This window comes from Colletotrichum lupini, chromosome 2 (assembly GCF_023278565.1).
Source record: "Colletotrichum lupini chromosome 2, complete sequence".
Taxonomy (NCBI): Eukaryota; Fungi; Ascomycota; class Sordariomycetes; order Glomerellales; family Glomerellaceae; genus Colletotrichum; species Colletotrichum lupini.
Window position 1 is genome coordinate 6773630 of NC_064675.1, and position 15848 is coordinate 6789477.

General features: G+C 36.8%; 3 protein-coding genes across 3 annotated transcripts; all 3 read right to left on the minus strand.

Annotated features, from left to right (window-relative positions):
* Window positions 1-402: 402 nt before the first annotated feature.
* On the minus strand, window positions 403-867 carry CLUP02_04379 (uncharacterized protein; the record flags this gene model as incomplete). The annotated part of the gene is made up of 1 exon (XM_049283392.1): window positions 403-867. The coding sequence occupies one exon, from the start codon at window positions 865-867 to the stop codon at window positions 403-405; it is 465 nt and encodes a 154-aa protein (XP_049140535.1).
* An 8600-nt stretch (window positions 868-9467) lies between these two features.
* CLUP02_04380 (uncharacterized protein) lies at window positions 9468-10436 on the minus strand (the record flags this gene model as incomplete). Its single annotated transcript, XM_049283393.1, has 1 exon — window positions 9468-10436. One exon carries the CDS (start codon window positions 10434-10436, stop codon window positions 9468-9470), a length of 969 nt encoding a protein of 322 aa, XP_049140536.1.
* Window positions 10437-12056: 1620 nt separating this feature from the next.
* Window positions 12057-12853, minus strand: CLUP02_04381 (uncharacterized protein; the record flags this gene model as incomplete). Its single annotated transcript, XM_049283394.1, has 2 exons — window positions 12057-12402; window positions 12462-12853. The coding sequence occupies 2 exons, from the start codon at window positions 12851-12853 to the stop codon at window positions 12057-12059; spliced, it is 738 nt and encodes a 245-aa protein (XP_049140537.1).
* Window positions 12854-15848: the final 2995 nt, after the last annotated feature.

Genomic DNA, 15848 nt, shown 5'->3' on the forward strand with positions numbered 1-15848 from the left:
TCTTACCATATAACGCCGCGTCTTTCCAATTGTACCTATTGTTTGTAATCAAAACTTCAGTAATATCTCAATGTAAATAAATCACCATCCCGAACTCTTCCTGGTATGCGCCAGACATTACACGCGTCTGTGAAGCAGTGCTCTATAGACAGCATTTGACGCGGATCCTTCACGTTTTCCTCGAGGTACTTGGAACAGACGTTTAAAGATTTTGTCCCACAATATGTATTGAACCAGTCGTAGAGATATAGAAATTGTTTGACTAAATTAAGCGTATCCAAAGTAAATATTCGGTAATGACTGTGCTGATCTACCAATTATAATAAACCCCGATTAGATATCAAACGCTGTCAGACGATTTTCAAGCATCTGAAGACGTTGCCGGACCACCTTGATCCGGGTCTAAAGCGACACGAGAGAAGTAAGAGCACCAAGCATGTTGATGATCTGTCCAGAGTACGCAGTGACACAAGCCTGAATAGATCCACCAGGGGGGATGATGATAGATCCCGAACCGACCTCAGAGTCACCGCTGCGGGAGACACCGATCCGCTTGCCACCAAGCTGGTAGTACACCTCCCTGGGGTTGATGCGGTTGATTCCACCATCATCCATGACGTCGACTTCGAATGTAGCCTTGAGGTTACGCTTGCCATTGTTGTTCCATCCGGCGCTGCAAGTGGTGACTTGGCCCGGGTTGGAGAAGGTGTTGGCGACCCAGGTGTGGATGTTGGGCTTGTCGACGCAGGTGACGTCCCAAGCGCCCTGGCCAATCTCGTTGTAGCCGTGGAACTCGACGCACCACTGGTTCTTGCCACAAGCGCCGGGGAGGCGGTAGAGGATGTCGGCGTGGGAGTTCTCGGCCATGCAGGATACCTGAATCTTGTTAGCGTGCATCCTCCAGGGCGGGATGAGGTACGCTCACTTTGAAGGCGTTCACGTCGGTGCCAGTGCGGTCACAGGTGGCTTCACGGTAAAGCCACTGGTTAAATGTTAGCACGAGCCTTACTTAGGTACGTACGAGATGACAAGCTCATACCTTTCCGCCGCTGCTTTGTTTGTTTGTTTGTTTGTTTGTGCTATTTTATGCCGTAGTGTCCTTAAGTGAGGTAAAAGGCAACTATACTACGTTAAATTATAAAACCGTATACTGTGCTCTATAGAGCCTATATAATACCCTCTTATAAAATAATATAATATATAATTTAAAATTAACCCTTTTACCTATATATAGCCCCCCGTAATATCTTATAACCTAGGGTAAATATACTTAGTAAGGTTTAAGTATTATATTAGTAATATAATAAACTAACTAAGTAGTATTTTATATATTTATAAGAAGACCGTTATTATACTATAGTAAGTATTATTACCCGAGGTAAAAAGTCTAGCTCTTTTAATAAGTAGAGGGAGAATAATATAATATAAAATATAAAATAATAAAATGGGGGGGGAAGTATATAATATATATTATAATATAAAGTAATATATTATATTATATAATAAAGTCAAGTATTAATATAATATAGATAAAGAGTAATATTACTATTAGTACTATTATAAATAGATATAAGTTTCGTAAGGTTAACGGGGTATATAGCTTATTACGTATCTTAATTAAACGAGCCGTATTAATATACTCGCCCTATAAAATTAATATCCGCTAAGGGAGCTAACGGCTATATTAATAAACTTATTATAATAGGGGGGTTTAGCTTAAAAAGGTTTATTTTAAATAATTAATTAGGATATAAACTATATAGCACGTCTTATTACGTTAGTTTATTAATATAAAGGTTAAGGGGGGCACCCCGATACCTCTATTATAGCTATACTATCTAATAATAAATATAAGTCTAGTATTATTATAGCTAATTCTGCGCGCGCTAACCCGATTTTAATAAATATTAGTTTATTTTAAATAAATATTAATAAAGAACTAAGAGCTCTATAATAATATAATATAAATAAACTAGTCTTTACTAAGTTAATACTAAATAAAGTTAGCTTAGGTAAACTATAGCGTATTCTTATATAAAACTAAATAGTAATAATAAATATAATTAAGTACCTTTTCCTTTTTATATAAATAGTAGAGGTTAATATTTTTATAGTTATATAAATAGTAATATATAATATAGTCCTTATAGCCGGACTTAGCTAAAAAAAGCTAATAAAACTAGCGTTATATAAATAACTTTAGCTCGGGGCTCGTTACGTTATTAATAAGTAAAATAAGGGCCCTATAAAAGTCTAGTTAATAATCCTCTTATTAGCCCCGGAGTATAATTAGCTATCTCTCTTAAATATAATACTTAATATAAGTAGTAATTAGGGGGCGTATAAGTAGGTTAAAGGGACTTATAATAATACTTTTTTTAACTAATTAGTTTACTATTTCGTTCTCTATAATACCCTTATAACTAAGTATTTAATAAAAAGTAACGGGGACCTTAGCGTTTTTAATAAGCTCCCTAAACTCGAGAATAGCTTATTAAAAAAATAAGGGGGGGGTACTATTTAAGTACTTAATAATAGCCTAGTTATTTAAGTAAACTATAATAGCTATAATAAACTTATTCCTAAGCCTTAATACTATATAAAGACCTATAATAGCCCTTTTTATTTTAATATTAAAAACCTTAGCCTAGGGGAGGTAGTAGTACCTAAGATAAATTAATTATAATCCTTAATAAATAGTATATTTAAAGCCCATAGCCTCTAGAGTTATTTATAACCTATTTATATAAGCTATAATATATATAATAAAAAAAGATTTATACTATTTATAATAGCTTTATATCTTTTCCGTTTTAATTACTTCTTAAGTATTACTAAAGTTATTTATAATTAAAAAGTTATAGAGTAATAAGGCTAGTTATAGGGGACGTTTAACTTAATTAACTACTTAAATAAGCGTAGTTAAGTAAAAGGGGTTTTTATAGTTATGTAATAGCTTATAATTATAAATCTTCTAAGCTAAAGGATAAGAGTAATTTAGTATAAAAAGCCTAATAGCATAGCGGTCTCTAAGGGAGTTTAAGAAAAGCTTTATTAATAATATACTCGCTTCGTATAATAATACTATAATTAATATAATCCGCTATACTAAGAGGGAGCTCTTTAAAATAATATTAATAAGGGTTTAAAAAGTCTTAATAACTAACTTTAGCCCGTATTAAACTTCTAGTTAAGTACGTATCTTAGAATTAACCCTAATTTTAAAAATAGGTCGGGTTAAGCTAAGGTACTATAGCTTAGCGCTATATAAGGCCTTAGGAATAATAATAATATAAATCGCTTTATATATAATAACTAAGGGCGTACTATTAAAAACTTTATTAAGGCCTTTAATATAACTAATTATAAACCTAGCCTTATTTTAATAATTAGTAATATAGTTATAAAAAAGTAGCTTTTTATTAAAAGTAATACTTAGCTACTTTATAATACCCTTTTTATAAGGTCTAATCTCCTTATTATTATAGTAAATAGGGGGGGGGGGGGTAATATCTCTAGCCCTTAGTAAGGTCTATTTTATAAAATAAAGGACTTTAGTCTTTTTAGGATTAAACTAAATAGTATTATCCCTACCCTAAGTAATAATATTATCTAAAATCTATTATACTTAAGAAGTAGCCTTAATAAGGTCCTTCTTAATACTTAGTATTATATAGTTATTAGTATAACTAAATTTAAAAGACTCTAAGCTAATTTAATAAATCTATTTAATATATAATAAGAAGAGGATAAGTAAGATCGGTAATCCCTATAATAGATTATAAAAAAGAGGGGATATAGGAGTTTAATATCCTTTATAATAAACCGAGGCTTAGTATAACTAATTAAAGTACTATACTTAGGTAATAATATTCTTAAGCTAACCCTATACCTAGAGCTAATTATATAGCCGGTTATATAATACTAAGTTAAAAGCTCTTTTAATATTTATTATAATAATAATAATAACTAGCTTTTTATTAAAAGTAATTTATATATTATAAGCTATTACTTTAGCTATATCTATAGCTAATTATTTAAGTAATACCCCGGCTACTTATAAGTTAAGTATACCTCGGGTAATAGTAATATAAAATATCCTCTTAGCTATAAAGCGCTCTAGCCCCTTCCCTAGGGTCGCTAAGAATAAAACTAGGTACTAGCCCTTATAAGTACGTATATCCTAATTAGGCTTTAGTATTATTACTACTTTAATATCTCGCTAGGCCTTAGGGTAGTATTTAAATACGAAATAGGCTTAATAAAAATAATAGACGTAATTATTAATATATAGCTAATAAGCCCGTAATATTAAAACTATAATATTATTTACGCTAGGGGTAGTATTTCTTATACTAAGTACTATATTATTTATTTCGTATTAATAAATAATAAAATCCTAAAGTAATAATTATTAAGGGCGTATTATAAAGTTAAAATATACGTTATTTTTTATAGTTATACGCTCTAAGAGCTTTTTTTAGAGGAGTATTACTTTCTTAGTAAGTTTAGTAATTATATTCTTATTATCTTATAAAAAAGGGGATTAGACCTAAAGCTTAGGCTAGTTCTAACTTATAATTTAGTATATATCTAAATCCTTTTTAATAAAGGAGATTATTTTAGCCTATATAGTAGCCTTAGCCCTTTATATAGTACTATTACGTTACTAATTAATTATAGTTATAATAAAAGATGAGGGGTCGGCTACGTATATTATTTTAAAATATTTATTAGCTTTAGTATATAATTCGTCTTATTACTTCGTCCCCTTATTTTTTATATAATATAAAGTAAAAGAGGAAATATAAATATATTAAAATACGTTATTAAAGCTCTCCGCGGCTAGATTAATATTTTATATAATATTATATATAGTATATAATACTTAAGTTAGCTCCCTAACCCTCTCTACGAATTATAATATATTTTCTAATTTAATCCTTCGCTTCTTCTTTCTTAGCTAATACGTATTACCTAAGTTAATAAGAAAGGGGATAGTTATAATAAGGGTATTATAATCTAATTTAGTATATATATAGTTAGTAATTTAAATCCGGGCTAGGGGGACGTTAAAAATAGCTAGGTTAAGTATATTACTTATTTTATAAGTAGGGACCCCTATAGGGTTTAGTATAATAAAGTAATAGCTATTTATTTAATTAGTAAAGTAGTTCCTAAGGGTATATAAGGGGGTCCTTAGTTATTAATTAGTATAATAAGAGTTTAGATCCTCTATAATAAATAGCTTTTATAGGGGGGTTTAATACTTAAGTATTATTAATATATACTTCTTATTAAGGGTATAATAAACGTTAAGGATATAATACTTTAGGATATATACTCTAAATAAGTTTTAATAAGGGAGCTTTATAATATTAAATACCGCTAGGTATAAGAGGGTCCGGTAAACGTACATAAAGACCCGGGGTTTATTAATAATTATAACTTAGTTCTAAATTAGTAAGTATAGGGCAAAGCTAAGGTAAGATTTAGTAATATTCTATAGTTTACTTATATTATATTATAGCTCTTATAGTAATAAAATATTTATTTATTTAAATTTAATCATAATAAGGGCGTAGTCGTACTTATAGCCGTTTTTTTATATATTAGCTTATAGTATTTTAATTTTAATATATATTAAATATGTTAGTTATAAGTAGTTATAAAGCGCCTATACGAGGCGCTTTTATATTTACTCTTACTCTTCTTTTTTAAAATAAGCTCCTCGTATTCTAAACTATTTTTAAAAAGGAGTTTAGAGCCCTATTTTTTAAAAAGAGGGTAGTCGCCGCTTTTTAAAATAGAATTTATAATACTATTTAACTTTATAATAGTTAAATAAGTTTATTTTTATTTACTTAAGTAGTCTTTAGTATTATACGTAGCTATATTAATAACTATAGACCTCTAAATAATATCCTTAATAAGTCTTTCTATTTTAATATTTATAATCTTATTTTAAAGCTAAGTACTTAGGGATTTTATAAAGTCTAACTTAGGAATAGGGCTTAGGAAGAGGTCGAGCTTCGTAATTTATATATAAAGTTTTTTACTTACTTTACGTAAGAGTTTTTTTTATTAAGAGGTCTAATAAATAATAATATTATCTTTTTTTTAAGGGTATATAAAGTAGCTTATATAGTTATTTATATATAGCCCTTAGTAGTTTATATACTAAGGGACGATTATAATATAATTACTATTATATCCTAGCTTTTTATAATAGTAATAGTATTAAGTTTTAATATAGTCCTTAGAGCTATATTAATCTAAGTAGACCTAGTACTACTTAAAAAGGGGTCGGTAGGTAAGTAACTAAGCTATTACTAATTTAAAAATACTAAAAAGCCTTTTTATTAGTTTTAAAAAAGATATAATATAAGTTATATAGGGGCCGTTTATTAAGTTAGAGGTTTAGTAATAGAGGGGGGTTATCCTTATTATTATTCTAACTTCGTCCCGGATATACGTATTAAAATTAAGGGGTTACTTATTAAGGCCGGGGATCTAAGTCTTAATACTTTTAATAATATAAGTAAACTAAATCTTAGATCCTTTAATAATAATTATATTAAAAAGTTTAAATAGCTAAGTGTAATAACTAAGTATAACTTATTATATTCCTAAGGTTTTTAAAATAAGTACGTAACTAATTAAAACCCTAATTACTAAGTTAATATCTTCGCCCTTAAGTAAGTAATTTTTTATAACTTTTTTATAAATAAACTATACTTTTACTTAGTAGCGGGGATTCTTAGGGTCGAGGTAGATAAAAATATAAGTATTAGGGGAGGGAAGTACGTTTTTAACTCCTTTTTATAAATCGCTCGTTATATTTAAAACTTAAACTATAAGCCCTTAGGGTTAATAATTAATAAGATATTAAGTATAATAACTAGAGCTCTAAAAAAGTGTTTTAATAAAAAAGAGGCTTATTATAATTTTATAATCTAACTTATATTAACAAGTTTTAGTAAGTAATAGCTAAGGTTTTTTAAAAAAAGTCACGAGCTTAGTAATATAATAACTTATAATAATAATATATTTAAAGTTTTTTAATAACTAAAAGGACTTTTAAATAGCTACGAGGGTAACATCCTTTATAAAATAAAAGCTAAAAAAATAGGTCCTAATTTTATTAATAATTATAATCCTATTAAAACGCGTTTTATAATTAAGGGGGGGTTAAGTTATTATTATTAATTTAAGCTAAGTTATAATAGTAAACACGTCTAGCCTAGGTCTTATAATTAAAACCTTTATAATTTTAAGGGTTATAAGCGTTACTTTAATAAAGTTTAAAATATAGCGTTTTTTAATTAAAAATTAAAATAGTATAAACTAAATAATTATAATAAAACCTAAGAGGGTATTAAAAGTATTTAAAGAGGGGAGTAGCTATAGCAGCGTATAATAGCTATTACCTAAGCTAATTATAATTAATATAGGAGAAAGGGGGTTAGAATAGGCCTTATTAAGGAGGTTAGTATAGTAGAGTGGCCCGTATTAATAGTGCGTGCTAAGAAAAAGTATATAGGAGGAAGGTTGCTTTCCGCCGCTGCGGGGCAAGGGGCGACGACCTCTACAGACAAAGGCAGACGCGGAGCTTCGTGCTTCAAGCTCTCTCTGAACCACGTTGGCAGGGTTCTCATTCTGAGAGTACAACTCAATGTTTCCTAACTCGGAGAGCTCGATATCCTGAGTGGTGGTGGTCCACTCAGCCCGGCGTTCCAAAGAGTCAGAGGGAACGGCTGCGAGGGCCGTCGGCAGGACAGCGGCCAACAGAGCCGCGGATTGGATGAGTTGGAAATGCATCTTGATAAATGGAATAAATGACAGTCGTTGTAAAGAGTGATGATGAGTGAGTGTGGTTGAGAATGAGTGGATGAGAAGGCTGGTGAGTTGTCTGGCAGGAGAGTTGATTCCTCATGGCTTTCCGAGATGCTTTATACTCGACTTGAGGCGGAGAAGCCGGAAATCATCAACAAAATGCGGTTCTTCATGATTGACATTCACTCATGCAAGTGGACAGCTCCATGACTTACCTTACAGTTTGAAGCTATCTCGAGACTTGGGTGGAGTTGATAGGTCTTTTTGCCGGGGGCCCGAAAGCGAGGAGGTTAGGTGCGCAGCTTGGTGGAACAGGGTATTTTCGCCTGGAGACAGAGCAACTTCTTAGAGTTTGACTATGTTGCTCCATAGACAATCTCGTGAAGCCTGTGAAAACCAAATGTCGTCTTGCTCATTTACAGAGACCCGGTGGAAGCTAATGGCGACCGCATGACTACGTTCTAGCCATCTCTAGACCGACTGTACTCGGATCCCCTGCATAGAATAAACTTTCAACGCTGCTGAAGAACTTTTGGCTATATGATGGATCTCATGAGGCTCTCCGAGTATTTGGCGATTGTGATAGAACAGGAGCCTTACAAGTCTTTTGCTAAGAGAGCCGTGGTGGTCTTTCCTGTACCCAAGAATACGCAAAGTATCTTTGTTTTCGCAAGGAAGCCGTCGCCTCGTGTCTGAACTTGTATTGTGCAAGGTTGCCTTTACGAATTTTCTACCTCCTGAAAATTAGTCAAATACGGAGTTCTGGACAGCGTTAACCAGAGGGTATTAGGACTAGCTTCATATATTTACACTTATGCTAAGCTTTTAGCTAAACCTCGGAAAGACGTTACATGACTCTCGTCATGCACCGAATAGGCAACACCTAGGCGACATGGGCCTTTTGAGGCATTGTACACGCCAGTAGAATTTCTCCCAGCGTTAGGATCATTATTCGGTCAATTCGGTCCCTGAGTAAACCTTCGTGCTTTCGGCGACCTCGACTACTACATCGCGAGCGTCACGCCCAGCGCACGGTGACGTCAGTCTCGAACCGCCCCCGTAATTCCGCAGAGCTTAGTTAAGTATCATCTTTGAATCTCGGTGTCTATAGATACCCCGAGCTTCATTATCATCCTATGTGCTGAGTAATTATTACCCCGGAACCTTACTCTCCTTTTCTGCTGAGTTCTGAATACCATGGCGTGGGTTGAGTAGGCTTCCATCAGTGTTTGGTGTGAAAGCTGTATACGGGAATAGGGGCACGTCTGTCAAAATCTACTCATTGAAGTGGGGGGCATAGAAGGAGTCACTGCAAGAGGTAAGGGTTGAAAATTTGATTTTATTCAGAATCGACAAGTGGCTGAATGCTATGCTGTGCGGTGGGAAGATACAGACAAAAAATGAAAAGATCAAAGACAGCGAGCTCAGTGTCATTTTTACACGAGCACACAGCTGTCCTACCATAACTCCTGAATTGCAACAGAATGCAGAGACCTGGAACCAACCCACGTGCATCGATCCCGGTGATGCCGGGCTAAATGAGGGCGAGTCCACTCCGGGGGCACGAGCGCTTTGCCAAAGAAATCGCAGTCGAGTTCCGAGTGGCGCGCGGGGATCCTTGTTAGGACTTGCTACGAGCCGTCACCCGACATCGTCCAGGGACTATCAAGCTTCTGGGCAGTAATTTTATCAGATTTGGTCCCTGTCGTCAAAGTTCCACGGGTCTCAGCGGAGGTTGGCTCCTCATCAGAAGAATAATTGAAAGAAACAGAAGAATCAGAGGCGGAATCAGTTGTCAGCTCAGGCGTGTTATCGCTAAAATAATCTGGCGACCCCAAGAGCTCGGAAACGAACTGCAGGGGCGCGAGTCGTGCGCTATACGTGCTGCTGCTGTCGGACTCATCGCCCGAAGGGAGCTCGTCTAGTTCTGGGGAGCAAAGAAATTGCGCGAAAGATTCATCTCGGCCGAGTTCGGCTAGAGATAGGTCGAGGGCGAGCTGCACATCATCGTCGTATGAGATCTGCTGGGGTTTGGACTTGCGCGCCCGCTTGGCAGGGCGCATGGCGTACTCAGGCTCTGAATGGTGATTAATGATATCGAGACCGAAAGCAGGACCACGGATATGCTCATCGTCGTAGAGAAGACCCAGCCGATACAGCTCTTTGATGTCGGGGGCGTCTTCCGGGTAGAGCCGGGCTTTCGTTGTGCGAGGATCCCGGAAGGCTTCTTGTCTCTCCAGGGACGGCGTCCGACGGTGCTCGCCCGGGAGTTTGTGGCCACTAGAGGCCAGGTTGCGGCCCTCGGCCGCCTCGTCAGTGCGCCATTGCCGTGTAGAGCGGTGAGTCTGGCCCCGACGTGTCTGTCGGTGCTGACGGGCCCGTTTCTGGTGGTTTGCGGTGAGGACGAGGTCGAGGAGAGGAAGCTTCTGATCGGCGAGCTCTCGGTGCAAGGCGATGGAGCCGTCGGGGTGGAAGTAGGCGCCGTTGTAGTGGGCGCGGGGGCGCGGCCTGCTGACCTGCGAGGGGCCGGGGGGCAGGTACCGCTGACTGAGATCTAGATCTAGGGCATCGCTGCTACTGCTGTGAAGTCTTAGACCCATGCTGGGCAGAAGGTGGCTATATATACGGGGGCTGTTTCTGGTTGGAGTTTGCGTGTGGCGGGTGGTGTAAGTTAGGACCGGAAGGGAGATGTGTCCTAGGAAGGGCGTAGAAAAGAGGTAGAGCAAGTCGACAAGGGGTCTGACGCAAAGGTGCGCGCGGTGACTTGAGACCGGTCGAAGATGATGGTTGTAGTATGAGACAGATGCAATGTCGATGAACAGCAGAGATATAAGTACATCTAGACAGATTACCTCGATGTTGTGAGGCGAAACTGATAATGTTGGCCTCCGACGGGTGAGTTGGGCCTGGCGTAGGCTGTAACGCGTGGGCGCCTTCGCTCATCCCTGTAGCCGGCCTGCAGAACGCTCCCGAAAGCTTAGTATTAGTCCAACTTGGGGATGTTCAAGGGTCCTGATGGTGGGTTGCAACGGCCGCTGATTGGGGACTAAGTGGCTGATGAGAAGTGAGTCATGCTTGGCGATGATGAGGGCGCAGCGCGTGCTGTGTTACCTGGCAGGCTGACAAGTGACACGACGTGAGATGCTGCGTAGTGCTTCAACTTCCCATTGCCCTGGTACATGCCTGCCTTTCCTAAGACTCGCACATGGACTAGAAGAGGCGATGGATCTCATGCCGCATGTTTCTTGCCTTGTTTCTAGAAGCTCCCGAGACACTTATTCCCAACGAAGTCCGAAAATTGGCAAGGCGGCTATCAGTGGCTACGGTGGGCAGTGGGTAGCCGAGACCAGGGGCAGTCATCAGCGCGGAGGTTTGCCTCCAAAGTTTGCGTGCCTTGACAAGTTGGGTTCTGAAGAGACCACAATAAGATAACCCCAGCGAATAGTTCACAGCATGGAAGATGATTCACACTACATAGATGAACTGGTGAAACTGAAAGGTGGTCCCGAATACTACCAAGTAAGTTCTTGTTCCATTCATTCCATTCGTCTTAGAGAAACCCAACGAGCTGGTTGACTCACGGCACGGGGCTACCGGCGATCAATCGGGTTCACTGCATGATCTCATCCCGGTCGCTAACGCAGCATCGCGATGAGATGACTCCCACATCCCTGACTCGATGAACATCAATACACGTGGATAGAAATTACAAGCTGATGAACTTTCAATTGAACTTGATGATTGGACAATCGATTCTGCCCAACACATGATTTAGGGTGGTAAGGCACGCAACTAAGTGCGCGGACATGTCGCCAGCACTTCATATGGGACTTTTAGCACTCATCCCTGGTCCACTTTAACGTCGACGACGCAACACAGAGCTTCTTCAACATCTGATGGAACGTCCAAGACCCATGTCACTTCATGTGATATTTGAAGTGACGACGCGGGGCGGACATCACATGTGCTTGTACTGGCTACAAGCACACTTCACACCATCGCTCATATTTTCTTGCAATGGTGAAGTTGTGAACACAGTACCATGAAGAGATTTGTCTTGGCCTATTGATCACAGGCAAGCTACGCCACGTCCTTGCCGGATATCGTGTCCAAGCATCAATATGTGCCACCGTTAAATTACTTCTGAACACAAAAAATTTTCAACGTGAATTTCAGAACATGGCAGCATCTAGTACCCTGTTCAGCAGTAAAGAACAATCTCAATGAATTGAGACTGACGGTGACGATGCCGAAGCAACCTGAATCGATGAGCTCTCTGTGAACGACTGCTTGGTCGGACTCCGCTTGTCGAGGAAGATTTGAGAACTGGGCCGAGTGCGAGTGCCTGAGTGACTCATGTTGGAAGCAAGCGTCGTCGACAACTGAATCACCTTAGACGGCAAAGTCTTTAGCAGTTGCCAGACGTTGGGCATACACGCGACCACAATGCCAACCCCAAGCTCTACGTAGGCCCAGAGAACGACAGCCACTGAGTCAGCGGTAGTGTTGAGCGAGGTTGCGAATGCGATGAGTGTCTTGATACGCAGGATGCTGACGATAGTGAGGCTTCAACTAGTGTTAATCGACGATGCACAATGGGGGTGGCATGCAGGGGTCGAACTTACAAGACACCGACCAAGAACATAGCCATGACACCAATCTTCTTCTTCCTGTTAAGCTGAAGCTTGTAGATCTGAGTGATCGTCAAAATAAGCATGATGATATCGAGAGTGATGTTGAGTGAGACGTGGCTCAATCCGATCCTGTTTAAGTCGACGCAGTGGCCTTCGTGCGCACCATCCCATCCATTCCAGAAATGCGAGAACGGCTGGCATTGCGCGAAGCATAGAACCACGTAGGATAGCACCACGAGCATGTTGAGGATCTGCATGAGCCACAAGATGCGGCGGAAACCTCGGTTGGGGAAGATCTTCAAGAAGAAGAAGAGGATGGACGCTTTAACGACGGCTAGGCCGATGATGTAGAAGAACTCGAGAACAAAGAGGAGCTGTGACATGCTTAGTATGCTGTAAAACGCAGTCCGAGAAGTTGGTCGTACTTACCTTGAGAAAATAGGTAATCTCATAGTCATGTAAAGTCCAAATGTCTTTGCCAAGTCCTGCCTTCACGACTGAAAATGTGGTGTTAATTCCCAAGCACCCAATGACTCTCTCTGATGGCAACGAACTCTGTCACAAAAAGCGGGCCCACTCAATATGGGCAGCATTAACCACATCCATATCTCGTAACACACCCCCTAGACGCCTAGAGCCGTTATCTATATAATAAACGTCTATACTACGCTTTAGCCTTATAAATAGTAGCCTTAGCCCTATAAGTAGTAGACTAGTTAGAAAACCTAGTATTTATACTATACTTTAGCCCCGTAAGTAGTAGACTAATTAGAAAAACTATACTTATATAAAGACTCGAACGGTTACCTCTCGCTTTTAGAGTATACGACCTATAGATAATACGGTACTTAACTATTATAATAATAATAAATAGGAGCTAAGTTTATAATTATTACGAGTTATAGTACATAGTAATGGGCATACGGAGTATAGTAAAAGTAGCTTAATTATTAAAATAGAAATAGATAAAAAGAAAAGGTCTATATATATAATATCTAAGATAGATACGTAATTTAGTACGTGACGGGCACTTTGTAAGGTGCGATTACTATCCCTATTACGTAATATACCCCCTAATTACTACCGCTAGGGAGCTATTATGCCTAAGATAGAATCTCTAAATGCCCTTATAAAAGCTTAATTTAGTCGAATATAAATAAAGGAAAAATAAGTATAAGGGATACGTATCTTTTAGACCGCGTTTATTATAAATATATCCCTTTATCTAAAATAAATAAAATCCTAACTTAGAATAGCGCGTATTTTATTATTTTTAGTATATAAATTACTAAGGGCCAGGCTACTTAGCTACCTTGTGTATATTTAAATTCTTATAGCGTCGCCTAGCTATTATTTTTCTTCTTTTTTTTAACCTCTCGTAGTTATTATAAGTACCCCCGTTTACTACGCGCGCGCGCCTACGCCGTTAAATCGTTTATTAATTTTATTCTAAATATAAATATTTAATATATCCGGAAGTAATAATAAGTTTTGCGCAATTTTTATAATATTTTTTATATATATATTATATAGTTTATTAAGAGTTTAGATAGGTAATAATACTAACGAGCCCCTCTAAGTCGTTACCCCCCCTTACGACCTCTTACTTACTTACTAAGGCCTAGTTACTAAGCTCTCCCTCCCTAGCTAGGAGGATATTAAGGCTATTAATTAAAATACTAAGAACTTTATTAAGTTCGAAGCTCTCCTTAGTAGCCGTAATAAGGGCGATAATAAAGTAAATAATAATAATAAGAGCTCTAACGGGCTTTTACTTATCCCCCCCTCGGAGTCTAAGAATAAGGATAAGATTAGTTTAGATAATAAGCCTTTTAAAAAGGGTATATTATATACTTATTATTTTAAAAGTTTATATTTAATATTATTCTAAAGTCTAAAAAATATAAGGCTAGCTCTTTTTAAAAAGGTAATAAGAAGTAAAAAAGAACGCTAAGAGGCTAAGGTACCCCCTATAATAAGTATAGTTCTCTTTATTATTCTAAGCCTATTTAACGTATACTTAGTCCTTAAAAAGCTTAAGGGAGAGGCTCCTAAGGAACGGGAGATCTAGTACTTACCCTATTTTAAAATAGCCCTCTAGTATACTAATACTAAGGATAATAGTCGTTATTTTATAAAAAGTAGTAGCTAGTATGCGTACTATTTTAACGGCCGTTCGGCTAAAGGGTATATTAATATACTAGTCGTTTTATAGCTAATAGCCTAGGCCCTTACTAAGGTTATTATAAGTAGCGCTCCCTCTCTTATAAGTATATTATCCTTTTTTATTATTAAAAAGCGCACTTCTAATTATAGTTTTAGTAAGATATTACTAAGCTCTATAGTATTATCTACTAAATATATAATAACTAAAGGATATACGAGAACTATATTAGCTTTTATATAAAGGACTTTTTTAACGCGCGCCCCCGGTCCTCTCTTATACTTATTATAGTTATTTATAACTAACTTCTTATTACGCCGCCCGCTTTTATATTTTAAGTCGTTAACCTAACGGTTATTCTAGCTCCCGCGCCCCCCGCTACCCCCGCTATTCTTAGTTTTATAAACTTCGAAATATATAAAATGCGTTTCTTAGCGCGCATACTAACCCTTTTTTTTAATAATACTATATTTTTAATAATCGCGTACTTCGTAAACTAGGAGTTTAAATAATAAGCATAAGCCCGGGTCTTATTTTTATATATATATACCCTGCGGGATAAGGTTATTTTATTTATTTTAGGCCTCCGGGCCGTACTCTAAGTTCCGTTTATTATCTATTTTTAAATATTAAGTTTTTCTAAGCATAGCCTAAATTAATTATTTTTAACTATTTTAGCTATTTATAATAGCTTCTTACGTATTATAAAGGTTAAGAAGTGTGCGGAAATATTCGAACTTAGCTCGTAAAAGGTTTTTAGTAAGTCTATTTGTTAGTATATCTTTTATTAATATATAAGTAATCTCAAAGCTACCTCTAGCGTGCTCTTATCTTAGTTATATATTCTATATATCGATATAGCGAAGTTAAGTAACTATTCTTTCTCCTTCCCCTACGACGAGTCGAATCGTTTATTAATTATCGTAGTTAACTAACTATACTTCTCCTAGGTTAAGGGTAATGTTTTTAAAAAGGCGCTTTAGAGCTATGGTCTCTTTTATAGTTTCCTTAAAGTAAAGAAGCTTAGCTTTAGTAATTAACGTCGTAACTATTACCTAGCGTACTAATTTCTATTAAATTAGGCCGCTAAAAAGGAATATTATATATCCCTAAGATAATCGTCGTATTACCTCGTTATTTACGAAGCTAGTATCTCTAGCTAGAAGTAATAATTACGTACTCGGTATACTACCGTAGTAAAGCGTAAGATATTT